The sequence below is a fragment of the Pseudorca crassidens genome, chromosome 17 (assembly GCF_039906515.1).
Source record: "Pseudorca crassidens isolate mPseCra1 chromosome 17, mPseCra1.hap1, whole genome shotgun sequence".
Classification (NCBI taxonomy): Eukaryota; Metazoa; Chordata; class Mammalia; order Artiodactyla; family Delphinidae; genus Pseudorca; species Pseudorca crassidens.
The window spans coordinates 73,397,661-73,416,705 of NC_090312.1; the positions used below are offsets into that span (position 1 = coordinate 73,397,661).

The 19,045-nt window shown below is 40.2% G+C and overlaps 1 protein-coding gene across 7 annotated transcripts in view; it reads left to right on the forward strand.

Moving 5' to 3' along the window:
• Window positions 1-4,396, forward strand: part of MYBL1 (MYB proto-oncogene like 1) — a 33,841-nt gene extending 29,445 nt beyond the window's left edge. For 3 of the 7 annotated variants that reach the window (XM_067712178.1, XM_067712175.1, XM_067712177.1), the window contains 2 exons: window positions 296-475; window positions 1,763-4,396. In XM_067712178.1, coding sequence (XP_067568279.1) covers window positions 296-475; window positions 1,763-1,888 — 306 coding nt within the window. In that variant the 3' untranslated portion in view covers window positions 1,889-4,396. The remainder of the gene's footprint in view (window positions 1-295; window positions 476-1,762) is intronic. The other 4 variants (XM_067712179.1, XM_067712181.1, XM_067712176.1 and 1 more) reach the window with 3 other exon arrangements.
• The last annotated feature ends 14,649 nt before the right edge of the window (window positions 4,397-19,045 follow it).

The window sequence follows — 19,045 nt, forward strand, 5'->3', positions numbered from 1 at the left end:
CTGTAGAGAATATCTTATTTACTTCTTTGCTTTTTATATTTGTTTGGTCTTGAGGGGAGTTAGCTCCCTTATGTATGATGTCAAAAAATGGTAGTTCTCAAAGCTTTAAATTTCAATATCTTTGGTTCATTTCTTAAATATTTAATTTTACTGCATTACTAGAAATTTCATCGGAACCAGAAGCTTTCTTGGAGGGAAATGAACAGGGCTTCCACTACCACTTACTCAGTAGTCCCTCTATTTGTCTCCATTTTTGAATTAGTTATTTTATTTTCCTCTTTCTTTTTTCTCTTAGTCAGAAAATATATTTACAACATCTTTATTAATGATACCATTATTGGAAATACATGACAATAGGTGCAACTTGACTCCTGAAAAACAAGATATAAATTCAACCAACAAAACATACACACTTAATAAAAAGAAACCAAACCCTAACACTTCCAAAGTTGTCACATTGGAAAAGAATCTTCAGGTATGAATTTATAAATTTCTTTCAGTGATTTTTGTTGTTGTTCATTCAATTATTACTTTGGACCTACTGATCAGAAATTATACTTTTTCTTTTAAATTCAAAATTGACTATAATAGTAACTAGACATTCACCATTGTTTTGTCACTCAAACTAGATTTGGGTTTTTGAGAGACTCGCTCATCAGGGCACATATAAACTAAACAATTGGAATGGTAGCCAATGTTGTTTCCTGTTATTACAAGCTAACATAGTAAAGACAATTGGAATCACTCTTCTGGTGATTTCTTAAGCACTGTTTCATTTTTAAACTAAAAATATCTAAATCTACTTCTGGCACCTCTTCTGTAATAAATAATTGTAGCCCTGATTGCTACTTTTAAAGGGTAAGTGGTTGGAAGCAGTTTCAAACTTGATTTTGTTGGTATCGATATAATGGTTTCCAGTGAACTTTCTGGCTCAAAGTTGTAAAACAGAATCCTTTTTTCTGATGCTATGCAGCCATTATGTAACTGCAAATGAAGGCTGGAGAAATTTTTACTTTGTTATCTTAAGAATTCAACCAAGAGAATTTGAGAGGTCATTGAGGAGGAAGTTTTCTTCTTTACACTGCAGTGACTGCAGAGCTATCCTTCCTGACATTCAAGCATTTCTTGAAAACATCTTTGGCAATCAGATGTGGCCACCTCCTCTCTTTCTTGAGCCACTGCTCTTCACAGAGCCATGTAACACATTCTCTGAATCCCCATTTACCAGTGTTTAACACAGAACTTTTCAGGAAATTTTATTACATAGCAGGTCATACCTATGGAGTAGTAACCTTTACTCTATAATAAGGGAAGAAAACAAATGAAACAAACGTAAACTTGACTTTGTGTTATGATATATTTCCTGATTTGCAAGACATAAAGCATTCTTGGTTCATTTTTTGACATTGCATTCTCTCTTTAAATCTTTTGCAAAACTTTGAAGCAGTAATGACTGACATTTCTTTCCATGTTTAGACTGATTTGATTTGAGGGGCAGTTGTGGGAACAGAAATTTTAAACTGCCTCCACAGTCCTATAGATAGCTAAAAAATTGACTTAAAAAACTTGATCATAAATATTTTAGTATGTATTTTTGAAACATCATTATTTAAAAAGAATCACAATGCTGTTATCAAAAACATTTTTTACAATAATTATTAAATATCCAATCAATTAATTGATTTTTTAAAAGTCTAATTGTGAAGTAGAATGGATAGTTATCTTAGTAATTTTCACATCACTATTAATATTGCCTTCCTAGTCTTGTGAATGGGAAACAGTGGTTTATGGGAAGACGGAAGACCAACTTATCATGACGGAACAAGCAAGAAGATATTTGAGCACTTATACAGCTACAGGCAGTACCTCAAGAGCTCTCATACTGTGATTGTTATTAAAACGGATGAAATGCCCCACTTCCTTATTAGATTCTATACCAAATTAGGCTGCAATGAATTTTTTTTGTTGATTAACTGTTTTTAAAGTTTTAATACAGCCCTAAAATGGTTTGCATCCTTTTTCATATTGGGCAAGCAGAAAGCTAGGCACTTAAGTAAGGGGTAGGCAATTTCACAGTTTATTTTTTAAGACGTAAGATTTTAAAAAATTGTTTTTAAAGAACAAGATGGGGAAATCATATTAGAATATTCCTGGGTATTCTAAAAGTAAATTCTCACATATTTTCTTCAAAAGATATATGTTGCTACTCTCCTGATGCTGCGGTTTTGTTATAGATAGGTTTTATGAGTATGTATGATTTCTGAAACTAGTCTCTGTATAGAAAGCACTCATGGTTTTATGAAGTACTTTTGCCTATCTGCTGATTTACTTAGGCTACCATTTACAAAGAAACACAGTGGAAAGGAATTTAAAAGAAAGAAAGTCGCACTACTAATTTTTGGTATTTTTCAAAAAACAGTAAAATTAACTACAGTGTTAAATGTATTTATTTGAGCATAGTACTAAAAACAAAAGGCATTGCAAAAAGGTTTTTTCCTTATTAGTAAAGAGTCAGTATTTTCTTCATAAATCTCAGAAGAGCTGAGAGTTTTGTTGAATGTATTGTACAGTATGTAGGAGCAGGAAAACTTTGTAAATTGGAAAGAAGTCTGTTTTTATAATTTATTTTCATTTTTGAAGCTTAAATGTAGATATTTATACCTATACAGGGTGTCTAGAAGCCAATGTTGTTTCCTGTTATTACAAGCTAACATAGTAAAGAACAGTTTTGAGTTTTAAGTATGAAACAATAGTAAGTTATAGCTGCAAAGAATACAATATCTATACTGTATGTCACATCTACCTAAATATTGCACTATGTCCTTTAAATCATGTTGGTTATATAAAGTAGTTCTAAAAATGTACTAAATAATAATTTAATATTTTCTTTTTAAATTATATGGGGGGTCATATAATTTAATCTGGTGATTTGTATATGTGTTTGAAATTTTTGCATTTTGTTTAAAAAATAATATGGTACTTGGTCCCTAAAAACAGTCTGCACTTAGACGTTTATTATATTTACTCAATGTTTCAGAAGTAGAGAACATTATCTTTTATTTATAAAAATATATGTCCTTTTATAAATGTTTTGTGTTTCTCTACAGGTTACAACAGTTGCTTCAGTTGCCTGTTTTAGGTGTTTGCACTTATTTTATTTCTTCTTGAAAGAATGTCTTTATTTGCTTTTGTGTAGAGATTTTATGTAATTTTTTTTGAGACATATAATGGTGTGCTGTCAACTTAAACACTGACAGGTAAATAGAATTGTACACTGTAGTTTTAATTATTTGTAATTGACACACTCTCTCCCTCTCCACTCCTGAAGTATGCTGCTATAGAAGATAGCAGAATCGGCTTGCTGCTATGAGAGAAGGAAAGAGCAACCACCACTTGCACTGTGTGAAAAGATAAAAAGCAAATGATGGCAAGTTCTCAAGTTAACTTAATGGAATCAACCATTACCAGGCAAATTCTTGCAAATATTAAAATGCTATGCCTTAAAACAAAAACAGCTTAAGATTCTCTGATGTTTTTATGTTGATAGAAATGGAAATACTATTTTAATGCCTAGCTTTTGAACAGTAGACCTAAAAGGGTTTTAAGCTATTTAAATCTACTTGCTCATTTTTGCATATTATATGTAGTGAGAAGTGAAGAAAATGTGTGGTACTAAGATTATGCCTTGTTGATACAAATAGATGAACCAATTTGAATCTTCGTAGCATGTTTGTTAAGTATGTTGATTGCTTCCTAATTAGTGAACTTCTCACAGAAACTTCACTTTGTAAAACCAGTGATTGTAGCAAAATCATACTGGATCATTTCAATTTCAGTTATCTTGAATAACATATAATGGTTCCTTTTTTTTTTTTTTTTTTTTTTATGTAGCCCTTAGCTGGTTTGGATGAACATAGTCTCCAATTACCAAAGTATAATATCTTGGAAGAGCTATATTTTTTTAAAGCATAATTTTTCTTGAGCATTAAATTATCCCACATGTAATGTATTGAAAATCAGCTTGGGCTTTTTGGACAGAGTACATATTTGGGTTGGTATTGGTTGAATCCTCTAGTTAACTGCTTTGTTGCTTTTTGCAAGAAGATTTCTTAATCTTAAACATGTCAGGCATCTTAAATCACCTTTTATACTGTTATGTTCCTTTGAATTTCTTTCAGTATGTTATAAAAATGCCAGACATACATGTAGCAGCCATACTTGCATGGAAACTGACTACACATATATAATACCACATTTTGTTATAAGGTTTTCGCATTAATACAGCAATTACCCTGACTAAATTGAGTTTTTTGATGTATGGGAAAACTTTCCATTGTAAGAGAATCTTGCATACAATGTTGACTGTTAACATCCAAAATAAAACATCTGTGTACAAGCTGACATGGCATTGCTCATTTCACTTTGGTTTTGTATTTTATGGTATTGATCGAACCTTTAAGGACTTAACCCAACATTCTGTTCTTAGACCATTTTTCTCCTTTAGAGCTCCCTTTGCAGGTGATTTTATCTGTTAACACAGCTTCACATCTTTACTCAAGAAATGGAAATACTTGAGCCTCGTTTAGAGCCATATTTTCAACTGCCTTTTTTTTTTTTTTTTTTTTTTTTTGTGGTACGTGGGCCTCTCACTGTTGTGGCCTCTCCCGTTGTGGACCACAGGCTCCGGACGCGCAGCCTCTACGGCCATGGCTTACGGGCCCAGCCGCTCCGTGGCATGTGGGATCTTCCCGGACCGGGGCACGAACCCGCGTCCCCTGCATCGGTAGGCGGACTCTCAACCACTGCGCCACCAGGGAAGCCCTCAACTGCCTTTAGATATGACTCTCCATATGACTCTTCTGTTGGTACCTTAAATGTAGTATGTTCTTTTTTTCCCAACTTGGACCTGCCCCTTCTTTGTTCTATCTCTTAGTGGTGTTATTTTCCCTTTGATCACCCACTGTGAAATCTCGTGCTTCTCCCTCACCCTGCACATTGAAATCTGTTGTAAAATCTCAGCCCACATAAAGGCACAGCTCTAATTCCATTCCTTCATCTTTTATTTAGATGATTGCACTAATCACTCTGATCTCCATTCTACAGAAATATGAAGAAATTGTTCTGTGACATCAGGGTGTCACCTGGGCAAAGCCAACTGGTCACCCAGTCAGGTTTGTGCAGTATTATATCACCTCGGTGAATTTGCCACCATCTAGATTTTACTTTTAGCCTTAGAAATCTGATGGGTTAACGCACCAAAAATGAGTTTACCTCTCACTAGAATGCCTATATCAAGTGTGTGAGACTGACACATGAAACCAGAATGCTAATTTATTAATTTACAGTGTGAAATATAACTGCTGAGAGGAAATACAACTGCTTATATGTGAGTGTAAAGAAACTTATAAAAAACACACAGGTTTGATCACATCTCTCCTATTCAAAGATCTTCCATAATTGTCTGTTGCCTAAATAACAAGACTTCTTCACTTCCTAATCTGGACCTGGCGACTTGGATCTTTCCGGAACATATATGTGCATGCTTCTATCTCCGTGCCTCTCCTCATGGCTGCTTGTCTTTGTCTCCCTACCTGTTAGAATCCTACTCAGCCTTCAAGGCACAGGTCTGTGAATCATTTCCTGATTATCCTGGTGTCTCCATAAAACTTTCCCACTAGACTTCATGTTTTGAAGAGTAGGGATTGCTATTTACAGCTCCTGTGTCTAGCGTGGTGCTTAGAAAATCTCAGTAAGTGTTAAATTGAAAGAATGTTATAAAAGGAGTCATGATGCTTAGGGAATATTAACTATACTTATTTTACACAACAGTTGTGAATAGCTTTGGTCTCTCAGTTATCTGCATAAAACCAGTGTTGCTTTATAGTCAGTAAGCTATTATTTTGTTAAAATCTTTTAGTTCATTTTATAACCATGTGATTTCTTGCCTGATTTATCCAGTTATAGAGTGGTAGGCTTGCCAGCCAATCAGACTTTTAATTGTAATATAAAACAGATGGGAGGTTTTGAAGAGGTACTTCTCACTCTGTGACTCTGTGAGAAGTGAAAAGTTATTTTTAATTAAGTAGTGGAGGGTAAAAGGAACCAAGGGCAATTGCATCAGAACATTACTTTCCCCTTCCCTGGCCGTGTTTGTTTGTTTGTCTTAATAAATGGATAATGTCAAGAAGATGTTTAAAAATATTGGTGGAAAACCAAGATAAAGTACACCAGGAAAAAAATTATTCATGGCTGACATGTTGGGAAGAGAGTGTTTTCAAAAACTTTTTAGCATCTTGGCATCAGTACATTAAAAGCTGTTGAGTTTGAGCAAACTCCATATTAAAAGCAGTGTACTATCCTGCCCTTATTTTTGAAGGTCTCAGATCCGGTATACTTACTCAAGTTCCAAGTACAGAATGTGCTAGATTTGAGTGGATTTTTCTTGCCAGCACAGGGAAAGAAGGAGGGAGATTGACTTTACTCTGGTTTTACTACTGTAATTTTGCCAACCATAGCTCAAAAGACTGGATCAGTTTCTGACATAATTTCCTAAGCCCCAGTACAGTTAGCACTTATTTATTTGTTCAACTAGCAACCAATACTTAACTGTGTGTTTACAGTACCTGGCACTAGGTAGTGGGCATGCTGTGGTAAACAGGATAGCTTCCCTTGAGGAAGCTGATATTCTAGAAGAGATGCATAAATATGTAACAGAAATGGCATCTCTCCTCCTTTGGCCAAAAGTGGGATCAAGTAGCCAAGTTCCGCCCAGATAGTGTGGATTTCCTCCCTTACACTATGGAGAATTGTGCCCAGGGGTCTTCCACCTCCCAGGAAGTTCACTGACTGGAAGTTTGAGTACAAGTAACAGCTGCAACCATGTGCCAGTCACATATATAATCTCATTTAATCCTCCCAACAACTCTATTAGATAAACATTTTATAATCCACTTCTATGGATATGGAAACAGGCTTAGGTTAAGAGGCTTGTCCAAACTCAGTAAAATGCTGAGCCTGGATTCATTCAGTCATCTGAGATTTGGATTGATTCTTTAAAAATTAAGCATAGGGCACGAAAGAATACATATATGATTCTATTTCTCTAAAAGTATAAAGACAGGCAAAACTAATGTATACTATTAGAAGTCAGGTAGTGGTACCCTGGGTGGGAGGATTGTTGAAGGGAACCTTGAGGGAGGTGTCTGGAGTGCTGCAGTGCTCTATTTCTTGCTTTGGGTGCTGATTTGGGGGGGGGGGCGCACCACACAGCTTGCGGGACCTTAGTTCCCCAACGAGGGGTTGAACCCGGGCCCCGGCAGTGAAAGTACAGAGTCCTAACCACTGGACTGCCAGGGAATTCCCTGGGTGCTGATTTTATGGATGGTTTTATGTTTATACAAATTCAAGCTTTACTATTACATGTGCACTTTTCTATGTTTATGTACATTACACTTCAATGACACGTTTTTAAAAATTAAGCCTAGGTTGGATAGTAGAGGAAAATACAAACGAATTATGCCTTGCACTATTCCGTTCATATGCTTACATGTAAGAGTCCACAATGCTAGCACTGTTATGGATGTCTCACCATTATTCTCTAGTATATGTTGGGCCCATTTCTTCTGGTAAATTTATGTTAAAGTGCTGCATGGAATAAGTGACTATTTCCTTGGGCTGTATATACCAAATATACCAAAAGTTGACCTGTAAGAGCTTCCTACACTCCACCGAATGAACTTTTGTCAGAGTCCTCCATAACAGTCCAGTTACATCTCTGAACCTTGCCGCCACCTTAAAGTTCAAGCTTTCACTCCTGCCCCACTGAAATTTCCATATTCTCCAATTATACGTCTCTCTAATGTGGTCCACTAGTTACTTTGTACTTTGTCAGCTACATTGCTTTATAGCACAATGTGTTATTACCTTGTTTATTTAGTGTTGATGTTCTCTCTCTCTCTCTCTCTCTCTCTCGCTGTTTTTTTTTTTTTTTTTTTTCTGGCGGCGAGACTTGTCGGATCGTAGCTCCCCAACCAGGGATTGAACCCAGGTCCTCAGCAGTGAAAGCACTGAGTCCTAACCACTGAACCGCCAGGGAATTACCTAGTATTGACGTCCTCTTAACCAACATTCACTTAACTTACTCATCTGATTGACGGTTAGTAAGCTAACAGGTCTTCTCCAGGTTATTGAACACTTTTGCTCAATTAACAGTGAGTGCAAATAATGTCAGATAAGAGGGCATCTACATTTTTAAAAGTTCAATAATTTATTTAACCCAGTATATCCAAAATATTATCATTTTAACACGTGATTAATATACATTTTTAGTGAGGTATTTTACATTCTTTTTTTTCCCATGCCAAATCTTTGAAATCCAATGTGCATTTTATACACATCTCAACTAAGACCAGCCACGTTTCAAGGGCTCAATAGCCACATGTGGTCAGTGGCTACCGCACTGGGCAGTGCAGTTCTAAATCACTAGGAATTTACAGAGAAAATGTTCTGTAATTCAGAAGAAACACTGCCTATTTCAGGCCACAGCAGAACAACTTCAGAAGTTACAGTCATTGTAATAATTCTTCCCACTCTCCCTTCCCTCTTCCCCTCCTTTCGGCCTAAGTCTTTTGGAGTTCATTAATTTAATCCCAGTTCTTCTCCTTACTGACCGAGGGGCTGGGGACATCTGCTACATTCTTTAACCTCCGTATGACTGACTGTCTCTCTCAGTGGATTGTAAGCTCCAAGGGAATGTGTCCAGAATTCAGCACACTGCCTGGAGCTGTGCAAAACGCAAAGGATGCAATAGCAAAAGCAAGCAGCCCAGGAGCATGCTTCCATCTGGGAGGGGAGACAGACAGAACTCTAAGTGCTGGGAAGGAGAGAAATACATCCTATGAGAGGCTGTGACAAAGGAAACTGATCCGTTTTCCTCAGGAGAAAGTTATGTTTGAAGTGAGATCTGCCAGATGGATAGGCAGGAGGTAGTTAGGTAAAGAAGATTGGGGAACAGCAGGTTAAGGTCCCATGGAGGGAGCTAGTGTTCCACATGCAAAAATCCTTAAGGCCAGAGGGGCTGAAGTGTTGAGATGAGTGGAGAAGGAGGACAGTTTAGAGAAGGCTCCTGAGGAAGAGGGCACAGAGCGGGGAGGACACGCATGCCCTGGGAAGCAGACCCTGGTGGGGATTAGCAGGCGAGAGAGAAGTGAACTAGGGAGCCCTCTTGTAATCAACGCCTGAAGAAGGAAGGAAGCAGGACTGGGCAGAGGGAGGAGAAGGCCTTGGCCAGCTCCATGGGGACTTCTGAGGCTCAGATGGCCCTTCAAGTTGTTCCAAGTCAGGTGAGGAGCCCAAGTCTTTCTAGCCCTGGGTCTACCATTGGAAGTGGGCTCCCCAGGATGGGGGCCTGCCTTGGGCGAGCACTTAGCTCAGCAGAGGCAATTCTTTGACTTCAGTTTCTTTGTGGGGTAAGAGGCAGGGACTTCTGCTGAGAAAAAAATGGAGGAATGGTTGGTGTTAGAGGCACCGTCAGAGATCTGAGGAGAATAAAGGGTTTCTGAAACAATTCTTGAGAAGAATGGAGAAGGGATTTGATCAGGGAAACACAGCAGAACAGCCAAGCAGCATGGAGGACTTGTTTTAGGTTGGCAGGTGTGGTTTTTTGTTTGTTGATGTTGTTGTTTTGTTGTTTTGTTTTGGCTGTGTTGCATGGCGTGCCGGATCTTAGTTCCGCAACCAGGGATCGAACCCAGGCCCCAGCAGTGAAAGCGCCGAGTCCTAACCCCTGGACCGTGAGGGAAGTCCCAGGTTGGCAGGTGTGAGGTCAGGCCCTCTGCTAGGTCCGTAATGATGCTTTTGTGTTCATCCAGCCCCACTTGTCCCCTTGGATGGGTGCACAACCACAGGCAGGGCCCTGCACCGAGACACAGTGCTGTGTGTCTGCTCTGCCCTTGGTGCCCACCACAGGGGCCCGTTGATCACATGCAGCAGCAGAGGAAGCAGACAGCGTATCCATCTGCCAAATGTATGTGACAAAAAGACTGAGGGGCAAGGGACTGTGGAATGTTATCAAGAGAGGTAATTCACGGACTAGGCAGGGTAACCTCCACTGGAACTCACTTTGCCTCTTCTGACTTCCCACTGCACTTTATCTGTCCCTCACTGCTGGTTGTCATTACTTCTGGCATTTTTTTGTGGTATGCGGGCCTCTCACTGTTGTGGCCTCTCCCGTTGCGGAGCACAGGCTCTGGACGTGCAGGCTCAGCGGCCATGGCTCACGGGCCCAGCCGCTCCGTGGCACGCGGGATCCTCCCGGACCGGGACACGAACCCGTGTACCCTGAATCGGCAGGCGGACTCTCAACCACTGCGCCACCAGGGAAGCCCACTTCTGTTTTTTTGTTGTAGTTTTTTATGTATGCCTTAGCTCCTCTTGCGGACTTGTAGCTCTCTGAAGAGTTCCAGCTCCCACTGGGCCCTCAACATATATTCTCTAAATGTTCCAGGATGTTGTGTTCCGGTTTTATTTTGACTCACCTACGCTGACTCCATTTATAACTTAACCAAGTATTTGTTAGGGGAGGAGGAGAGGAGCCTGGATCCTCAACCCATGTTCTTTTTTTTTTTTTTTCTGGTTCATTTACTTTTTTTTTTTTAACATCTTTATTGGGGTATAATTTCTTTACAATGGTGTGTTAGTTTCTGCTTTATAACAAAGTGAATCAGCTATACATATACATATATCCCCGTATCTCCTCCCTCTTGCGTCTCCCTCCCACGCTCCCTATCCCACCCCTCCAGGTGGTCACAAAGCACCGAGCTGATCTTCCTGTGCAGTGTGGCTGCTTCCCACTAGCTATCTCTTTTACATTTGGTAGTGTATATATGTCCAAGCCACTCTCTCACTTCGTCCCAGCTTACCCTTCCCCCTGTCCATGCCCTCGAGTCCTTTCTCTACATCTGTGTCTTTATGCCTGTCCTGCCCCTAGGTTCTTCAGAATCTTTTTTGGTTTATTTTTTGGATTCCATATATATGTATTACCATACAGTATTTGTTTTCTGACTTACTTCACTCTGTACAACAGACTCTAAGTCTATCCACCTCACTACAAATAACTTAATTTCGTTTCTTTTTATGGCTGAGTAATATTCCATAGTATATATGTGCCACATCTTCTTTATCCATTCATCTGTCGATGGACACCTAGGTTGCTTCCATGTCCTGGCTATTGTAAATAGAGCTGCAGTGAACATTGTGGTACATGACTCTTTATGAATTATGGTTTTCTCAGGGTATATGCCCAGTAGTGGGATTGCTGGGTCGCATGGTAGTTCTATTTTTAGTTTTTTAAGGAACCTCCATATTGTTCTCCATAGTGGCTGTATCAATTTACATTCCAACCAACAGTGCAAGAGAGTTCCCTTTTCTCCACACCCTCTCCAGCATTTATTGTTTGTAGAGTTTTTGATGATGTCCATCCTGACAGGTGTGAGGTGATACCTCATTGTAGTTTTGATTTGCATTTCTCTAATGATTAGTGATGTTGAGCATCCTTTCATGTGTGTGTTGGCAATCTGTATATCTTCTTTGGAGAAATGTCTATTTAGGTCTTCTGCCCATTTTTGGATTGGGTTGTTCATTTTTTTAATATTGAGGGGCCTGACCTGCTTGTAAATTTTGGAAATTAATCCTTTGTCAGTGCTCCATTTGCAAATATTTTCTCCCATTCTGAGGCTTGTCTTTTCGTCTTGTTTATGTTTTCCTTTGCTGTGCAAAAGCTTTGAAGTTTCATTAGGTCTCATTTGTTTATTTTTGTTTTTACTTCCATTTCTCTAGGAGGTGGGTCACAAAGGATCTTGCTGTGATTTATGTCATAGAGTGTTCTGCCTATGTTTTTCTCTTAAGAGTTTTATAGTGTCTTGCCTTACATTTAGGTCTTTAATCCATTTTGACTTTATTTTTGTGTATGGTGTTAGGGAGTGTTCTAATTTCATTCTTTTACACATAGCTGTCCAGTTTTCCCAGCACCACTTATTGAAGAAGCTGTCTTTTCTCCATTGTATATTCTTGTCTCCTTCGTCAAAGATAAGGTGACCATATGTGCATGGGTTTATCTCTGGGTTTTCTATCCTGTTCCATTGATCTATATTTCTGTTTTTGTACCAGTACCATACTGTCTTGATTACTGTAACTTTGTTGTATAGTTGAAGTCATGGAGCCTGATTCCTCTAGCTATAGCTCTGCTTTTCTTTCTCAAGATTGCTTTGGCTATTCGGGGTCTTTTGTGTTTCCATACAAATTGTGAAATTTTTTGTTCTAGTTCTGTGAAAAATGCCACTGGTAGTTTGATAGGGATTGCCTTGAATCTGTAGATTGCTATGGGTAGTATAGTCATTTTCACAATGTTGATTCTTCCAATCCAAGAACATGGTATATCTCTCCATCTGTTTGTATCATCTTTAATTTCTTTCATCAGTGTCTTATAATTTTCTGCATACAGGTCTTTTGTCTCCTTAGGTAGGTTTATTCCTAGGCATTTTATTCTTTTTGTTGCAGTGGTAAATGGGAGTGTTTCCTTAATTTCTCTTTCAGATTTTTCATCATTAGTGCATAGGAATGCAAGAGATTTCTGTGCATTAATTTTGTATCCTGCAACTTTACCAAATTCATTGATTAGCTCTAGTAGTTTTCTGGTAGCATCTTTAGGATTCTCTATGTATGGTATCATGTCATCTGCAAACAGTGACAGCTTTACTTCTTTTCCGATATTGATTCCTTTTATTTCTTTTTCTTCTCCTACTGCTGTGATTAAAACTTCCAAAACGTGTTGAATAATAGTGGTGAGAGTGGGCAACCTTGTCTTATTCCTGATCTTAGAGGAACTGGTTTCAGTTTTTCACCATTGAGAACGATGTTTGCTGTGGGTTTGTCATATATGGCCTTTATTATGTTGAGGTAAGTTCCTTCTATGCCTACTTTCTGGAGGGTTTTTATCATAAATGCGTGTTGAATTTTGTCGAAAGCTTTTTCTGCATCTATTGAGATGATCATATGGTTTTCCTCCTTCAGTTTGTTAATATGGTTTATCACATTGATTGATTTGCATACATTGAAGAATCCTTGCATTCCTGGGATAAATCTCACTTGATCATGGTGTATAATCCTTTTAATGTGCTGCTGGTTTCTATTTGCTAGTATTTTGTTGAGGATTTTTGCATCTATGTTCATCAGTGATATTGGCCTGTAGTTTTCTTTCTTTGTGACATCTTTGTCTGGTTTTGGTATCAGGGTGATAGCAGCCTCGTAGAATGAGTTTGGGAGTGTTCCTACCTCTGCTATATTTTGGAAGAGTTTGAGAAGGATATGTGTTAGCTCTTCTCTAAATGTTTGATAGAATTCGCCTGTGAAGCCATCTGGTCCTGGGCTTTTGTCTGCTGGAATATTTTTAATCACAGTCTCAATTTCAGTGCTTGTGAATGGTCTGTTTATATTTTCTATTTCTTCCTGGTTCAATCTCGGAAGGTTGTGCTTTTCTAAGAATTTGTCCATTTCTTCCAGGTTGTCCATTTCATTGGCATATAGTTGCTTGTAGTAATCTCTCATGATCTTTTGTATTTCTGCAGTGTCAGTTGTTACCTCTTTTTCATTTCCAATTCTATTGATTTGAGTCTTCTCCCTTTTTTTCTTGATGAGTCTGGCTAATGGTTTATCAATTTTTTTTATCTTCCCAAAGAACCAGATTTTAGTTTTATTGATCTTTGCTATTGTTTCTGTCATTTCATTTTCATTTATTTCTGGTCTGATCTTCATGATTTCTTTCCTTCTACTAACTTTGCGTTTTTTTTGTTCTTCTTTCTCTAATTGCTTTAGGTGTAAGGTTAGGTTGTTTATTTGAGATTTTTCTTGTTTCTTGAGGTAGGATTGTATTGCTATAAACTTGCCTCTTAGAACTGCTTTTTTTGCATCCCATAGGTTTTGGGTCATCGTGTTTTCATTATCATTTGTTTCTAGGTATTGTTTGATTTCCTCTTTGATCTCTTCAGTCATCTCTTGGTAATTAAGTAGTGTATTGTTTAGACTCCATTTGTTTGTATTTTTTACAGACTTTTTTCCTGTAATTGATATCTAGTCTCATAGCATTGTGGTCGGAAAAGATACTTGATACAATTTCAATTTTCTTAAATTTACCAGGACTTGATTTGTGACCCAAGATATGATCTATCCTGAAGAATGTTCCATGAGCACTTGAGAAGAAAATGTATTCTGTTGTTTTTGGACGGAATGTTCTATAAATATCAATTAGGTCCATCTTGATTAATGTATCATTTAAAGCTTGTGTTTCCTTATTTATTTTCATTTTGGATGATCTGTCCATTGGTGAAAGTGGGGTGTTAAAGTCCCCTACTCTGAATGTGTTACTGTTGATTTCCCCTTTTACGGCTGTTAGCATTTGCCTTATGTATTGTGGTGCTCCTATGTTGGGTGCATAAATATTTACAATTGTTATATCTTCTTCTTGGATTGATCCCTTGATCATTGTGTAGTGTCCTTCTTTGTCTCTTGTAATAGTCTTTATTTTAAAATCTGTTTTGTCTGATATGAGAATTGCTACTCTAGCGTTCTTTTGATTTCCATTTGCATGGAATATCTTTTCCCATCCCCTCACTTTCAGTCTGTATGTGTCCCTAGGTCTGAAGTGGGTCTCTTGTAGACAGCATATGTACGGGTCTTGTTTTTGTATCCATTCAGCCAGTCTATGTCATTTGGTTGGTGCATTTCATCCTTTTACCTGTAAGGTAATTATCGATATGTATGTTCCTATTACCATTTTCTTAGTTGTTTTGGGTTTGTTATTGTAGGTCTTTTCCTTCTCTTGTGTTTCCTGCCTAGAGAAGTGCCTTTAGCATTTGTTGTAAAGTTGGTTTGGTGGTGCTGAATTCTCTAGCTTTTGCTTGTCTGTAAAGGTTTTAATTTCTCCATCAAATCTGAATGAGATCCTTGCTGGGTAAAGTAATCTTGGCTGCAGGTTTTTCCCTTTCATCACTTTAAATATGTCCTGCCAGTCCCTTCTGGCTTGCAGAGTTTCTGCTGAGAGATCAGCTTTAACCTTATGGGGATTCCCTTTTATGTTATTTGTTGTTTTTCCCTTGCTGCTTTTAATATTTTTTCTTTGTATTTAATTTTTGATAGTTTGAATAATATGTGTCTTGGCATGTTTCTCCTTGGATATACCCTGTATGGGACTCTCTGTGCTTCCTGGACTTGATTGACTATTTCCTTTCCCATATTAGGGAAGTTTTCAACTATAATCTCTTCAAATATTTTCTCAGTCCCTTTCTTTTTCTCTTCTTCTGGGACCCCTATAGTTCAAAAGTTGGTGGGTTTAATGTTGTCCCAGAGGTCTCTGAGACTGTCCTCAATTCTTTTCATTCTGTTTTCTTTATTCTGCTCTGTGGTAGTTATTTTCACTATTTTATCTTCCAGGTCACTTATATGTTCTTCTGCCTCAGTTATTCTGCTGTGGATTCCTTCTAGAGAATTTTTAATTTCATTTATTGTGTTGTTCATCATTGCTTGTTTGCTCTTTAGTTCTTCTAGGTGCTTGTTAAACGTTTCTTCTATTTTCTCCATTCTATTTCCAAGATTTTGGATCATCTTTATTATCATTACTCTGAATTCTTTTTCAGGTAGACTGCCTATTTCCTCTTCATTTGTTTGGTCTGGTGTTTTTTTTCTTTCTTTTTTTTTTTTGTGGTACGCGGGCCTCTCACTGTTGTGGCTTCTCCCGTTGTGGAGCACAGGCTCCGGACGCGCAGGCTCAGCGGCCATGGCTCACGGGCCCAGCCACTCCGCGGCATGTGAGATCCTCCCGGACCGGGGCACGAACCCGTGTCCCCTGCATCGGCAGATGGACTCTCAACCACTGCGCCACCAGGGAAGCCCTAGTCTGGTGGGTTTTTACCTTGCTCCTTCATCTGCTGTGTGTTTCTCTGTCTTCTCATTTTCCTTAACTTACTGTTTGGGGTCTCCTTTTTGAAGGCTGCAGTTCATAGTTCCCGTTGTTTTTGGTGTCTGTCCCCAGTGGCTAAGGTTGGTTCAGTGGGTTGTGTAGGCTTCCTGGTGGAGGGGGCTGGTGCCTGTGTACTGGTGGATGAGGCTGGATCTTGTCTTTCTGGTGCGCAGGACCCTGTCTGGTGGTGTGTTTTGGGGTGTCTGTGACCTTATTATGATTTTAGGCAGCCTCTCTGCTAATGGGTGGGTTTATGTTCCTGTCTTGGTAGTTATTTGGCATGGGGTGTCCAGCACTGTAGCTTGCTGGTTGTTGAGTGGAGCTGGGTGTTAGAGTTGAGTTGGAGATCTCTGGGAGAGCTTTTGCCATTTGATATTACTTGGAGCCGGGAAGTCTCTGGTGGACCAATGTCCTGATCTCAGCTCTCCCACCTCAGGGGCACAGGCCTGACACCCAGCTGGAGCACCAAGACACTGTCAGCCACACGACTCAGAAGAAAAGGGAGAAAAAAAGAAAGAAAGAAAGAAAAAAGAAAATTAAATATATTAAAAAATTAAAAATTATTAAGAATAAAATTTTTTTAAGTAATAAAAAAAAAGGAGAGACAGAACCCTAGGACAGATGGTAAAAGCAAAGCTATACAGACAAAATCACACAAAGAAGCATACACATACCCACTCACAAAAAGAGAAAAAGGAAAAAAATATCTGTATCTCTCTATATATATAAAAGAGGAAGAGAGCAACCAAATCAATTATCAAATCTACCAGTGATAATAAACTCTAAATACTAAACTAAGATAAACATAAAACCAGAAACAAATTAGATGCAGAAAGCAAACCCCAAGTCTACAGTTGCTCACAAAGTCCACCTCCTCAATTTGGGATGATTCGTTGTCTATTCATGTATTCCTCAGATGCAGGGTACATCAAGTTGGTTGTGGAGGTTTAATCCGCTGCTCCTGAGGCTGCTGGGAGAGATTTCCCTTTCTCTTCTTTGTTCTCACAGCTCCCAGGGGCTCAGCTTTGGATTTGGCCCCGCCTCTGCGTGTAGGTCGCCGGAGGGCGTCTGTTCCCACTCAGACAGGACAGGGTTAAAGGAGCAGCTGATTCAGGGGCTGCGGCTCACTCAGGTGCGGCGCGGGGGGGTGGGCACGAAGTGCGGGGCGGGTCTGCGGCGGCAGAGGCCGGCGTGACGTTGCACCAGCCTGAGGCGCACCTTGCGTTCTTCCGGGTAAGTTGTCCCTGGATCACGGGACCCTGGCAGTGGCGGGCTGCACAGGCTCCCAGGAGGGGAGGTGTGGAGAGTGACCTGTGCTCGCACACAGGCTTCTTGGTGGCGGCAGCAGCAGCCTTAGCGTCTCATGCCTGTCTCTGGGGTCTGTGCTGATAGCCGCGGCTCGCGCCCGTCTCTGGAGTTCCTTTAAGCAGCGTTCTTAATCCCCTCTCCTCGCGCACCAGGAAACAAAGAGGGAAGAAAAAGTCTCTTGCCTCTTTGGCAGGTCCAGAGTTTCCCCCGGACTCCCTCCCGGCCAGCCGTGGCGCACTAACCCCCTGCAGGCTGTGTTCATGCCGCCAGCCCCAGTCCTCTCCCTGCGCTCCGACCGAAGCCTGAGCCTCAGCTCCCAGCCCCCGCCCGCCCCGGCGGGGGAGCAGACAAGCCTCTCGGGCTGGTGAGTGCCGGTCGGCACCGATCCTCTCTGCGGGAATCTTGCCGCTTTGCCCTCCGCACCCCTGTTGCTGTGCTCTCCTCCGCGGCGCCGAAGCTCCCCCCCTCCGCCACCTGCAGTCTCCGCCCGGAAGGGGCTTCTACTGTGTGGAAACCTTTCTTCCTTCACTGCTCCCTGCCACTGGTGCCGGTCCCATACCTGTTCTTTGTCTCTGTTTTTTCTTTTTTCTCTTGCCCTACCCAGGTACGTGGGGAGTTTCTTGTATTTTGGGAAGTCTGAGGTCTTCTGCCAGCGTTCAGTAGGTGTTCTGTAGGAGTTGTTCCACGAGTAGATGTATTTCTTATGTATTTGTGGGGAGGAAGTTCATCTCCACGTTTTACTCCTCCGCCATCTTGAGGGTCTCCCCTAAAGATTTTTCATTCCCTGTAGATTGTGCCAGCGAGGTGACAGTCTGGACAGATGATGACTGTAGATCAGCCCCCTCAACCCAGTGCTTTGACACTATGTAAGCTGGGTCACTTGGAACAGTCTGAGGTGGTCTGCCTCTTTCTTCAGTCTCTCCTTTCCCTCTGTGTACAGGGGCCGTTTTGGGAACCAACAATTATGATTACAAACTAAGTAGAGTTATACGTATGTTTGGATGAGAAATCTGGGTTTCTAGAAAGGAAGTCTTCGTTTCAATCTCATGCCATTGTTACTGACCCTTTGGAGTCAGGCCGAACAAGGGTCCTCCTGACCAATGTTTTGCTCACCAATATAATGAGACCAAGTTTGGTTCAGAAGCAAAGGAAAGCGTTATTCTAGGATCCAAGAATGGAGAGTTTCAAGCTCCAGCTATATAGAGTATACCGTTCTCCCTGACAGGCCAGCAGCGGGGCTGCTTCAGAGGATTACATCCCATGTTCTTATTCATTCATTCTCTCAACAAATGTTGACCATAACCGTAAACTAGTAGGGACAGATCAGACCTGGTTCCAATCTTACCTGATTTAATGTTTAGTGGGGAGAAGGACACACTAAACAAACAATGATCCTAATGAGTGTATAACCACAAACCATGATGAACGTTCTGAAGGAAAGGAATGCCATGTTTTATGCATGTCTACAATGTCAACTAGATGGGTGGTCAGGCAGAGAAGGTTTCCCCAGGGAAATGATGCTTGAGCAGAATCTCTCCCGAGAGAGAGAGATAAAATATAAGAATATGAACAGAATGAAGCTAAACTTATTTATTAGCTGGAGTTTGCTCTCCAGGCTCTATGTTGAACACACCTGCAGTCTGCACACCCCCTCAGCAGGGCAGGCTCTCTCGGCTTCTACTGCGTCCACTGAAACACCGCATTCTAAGATCAGAGGCCACAACTGCA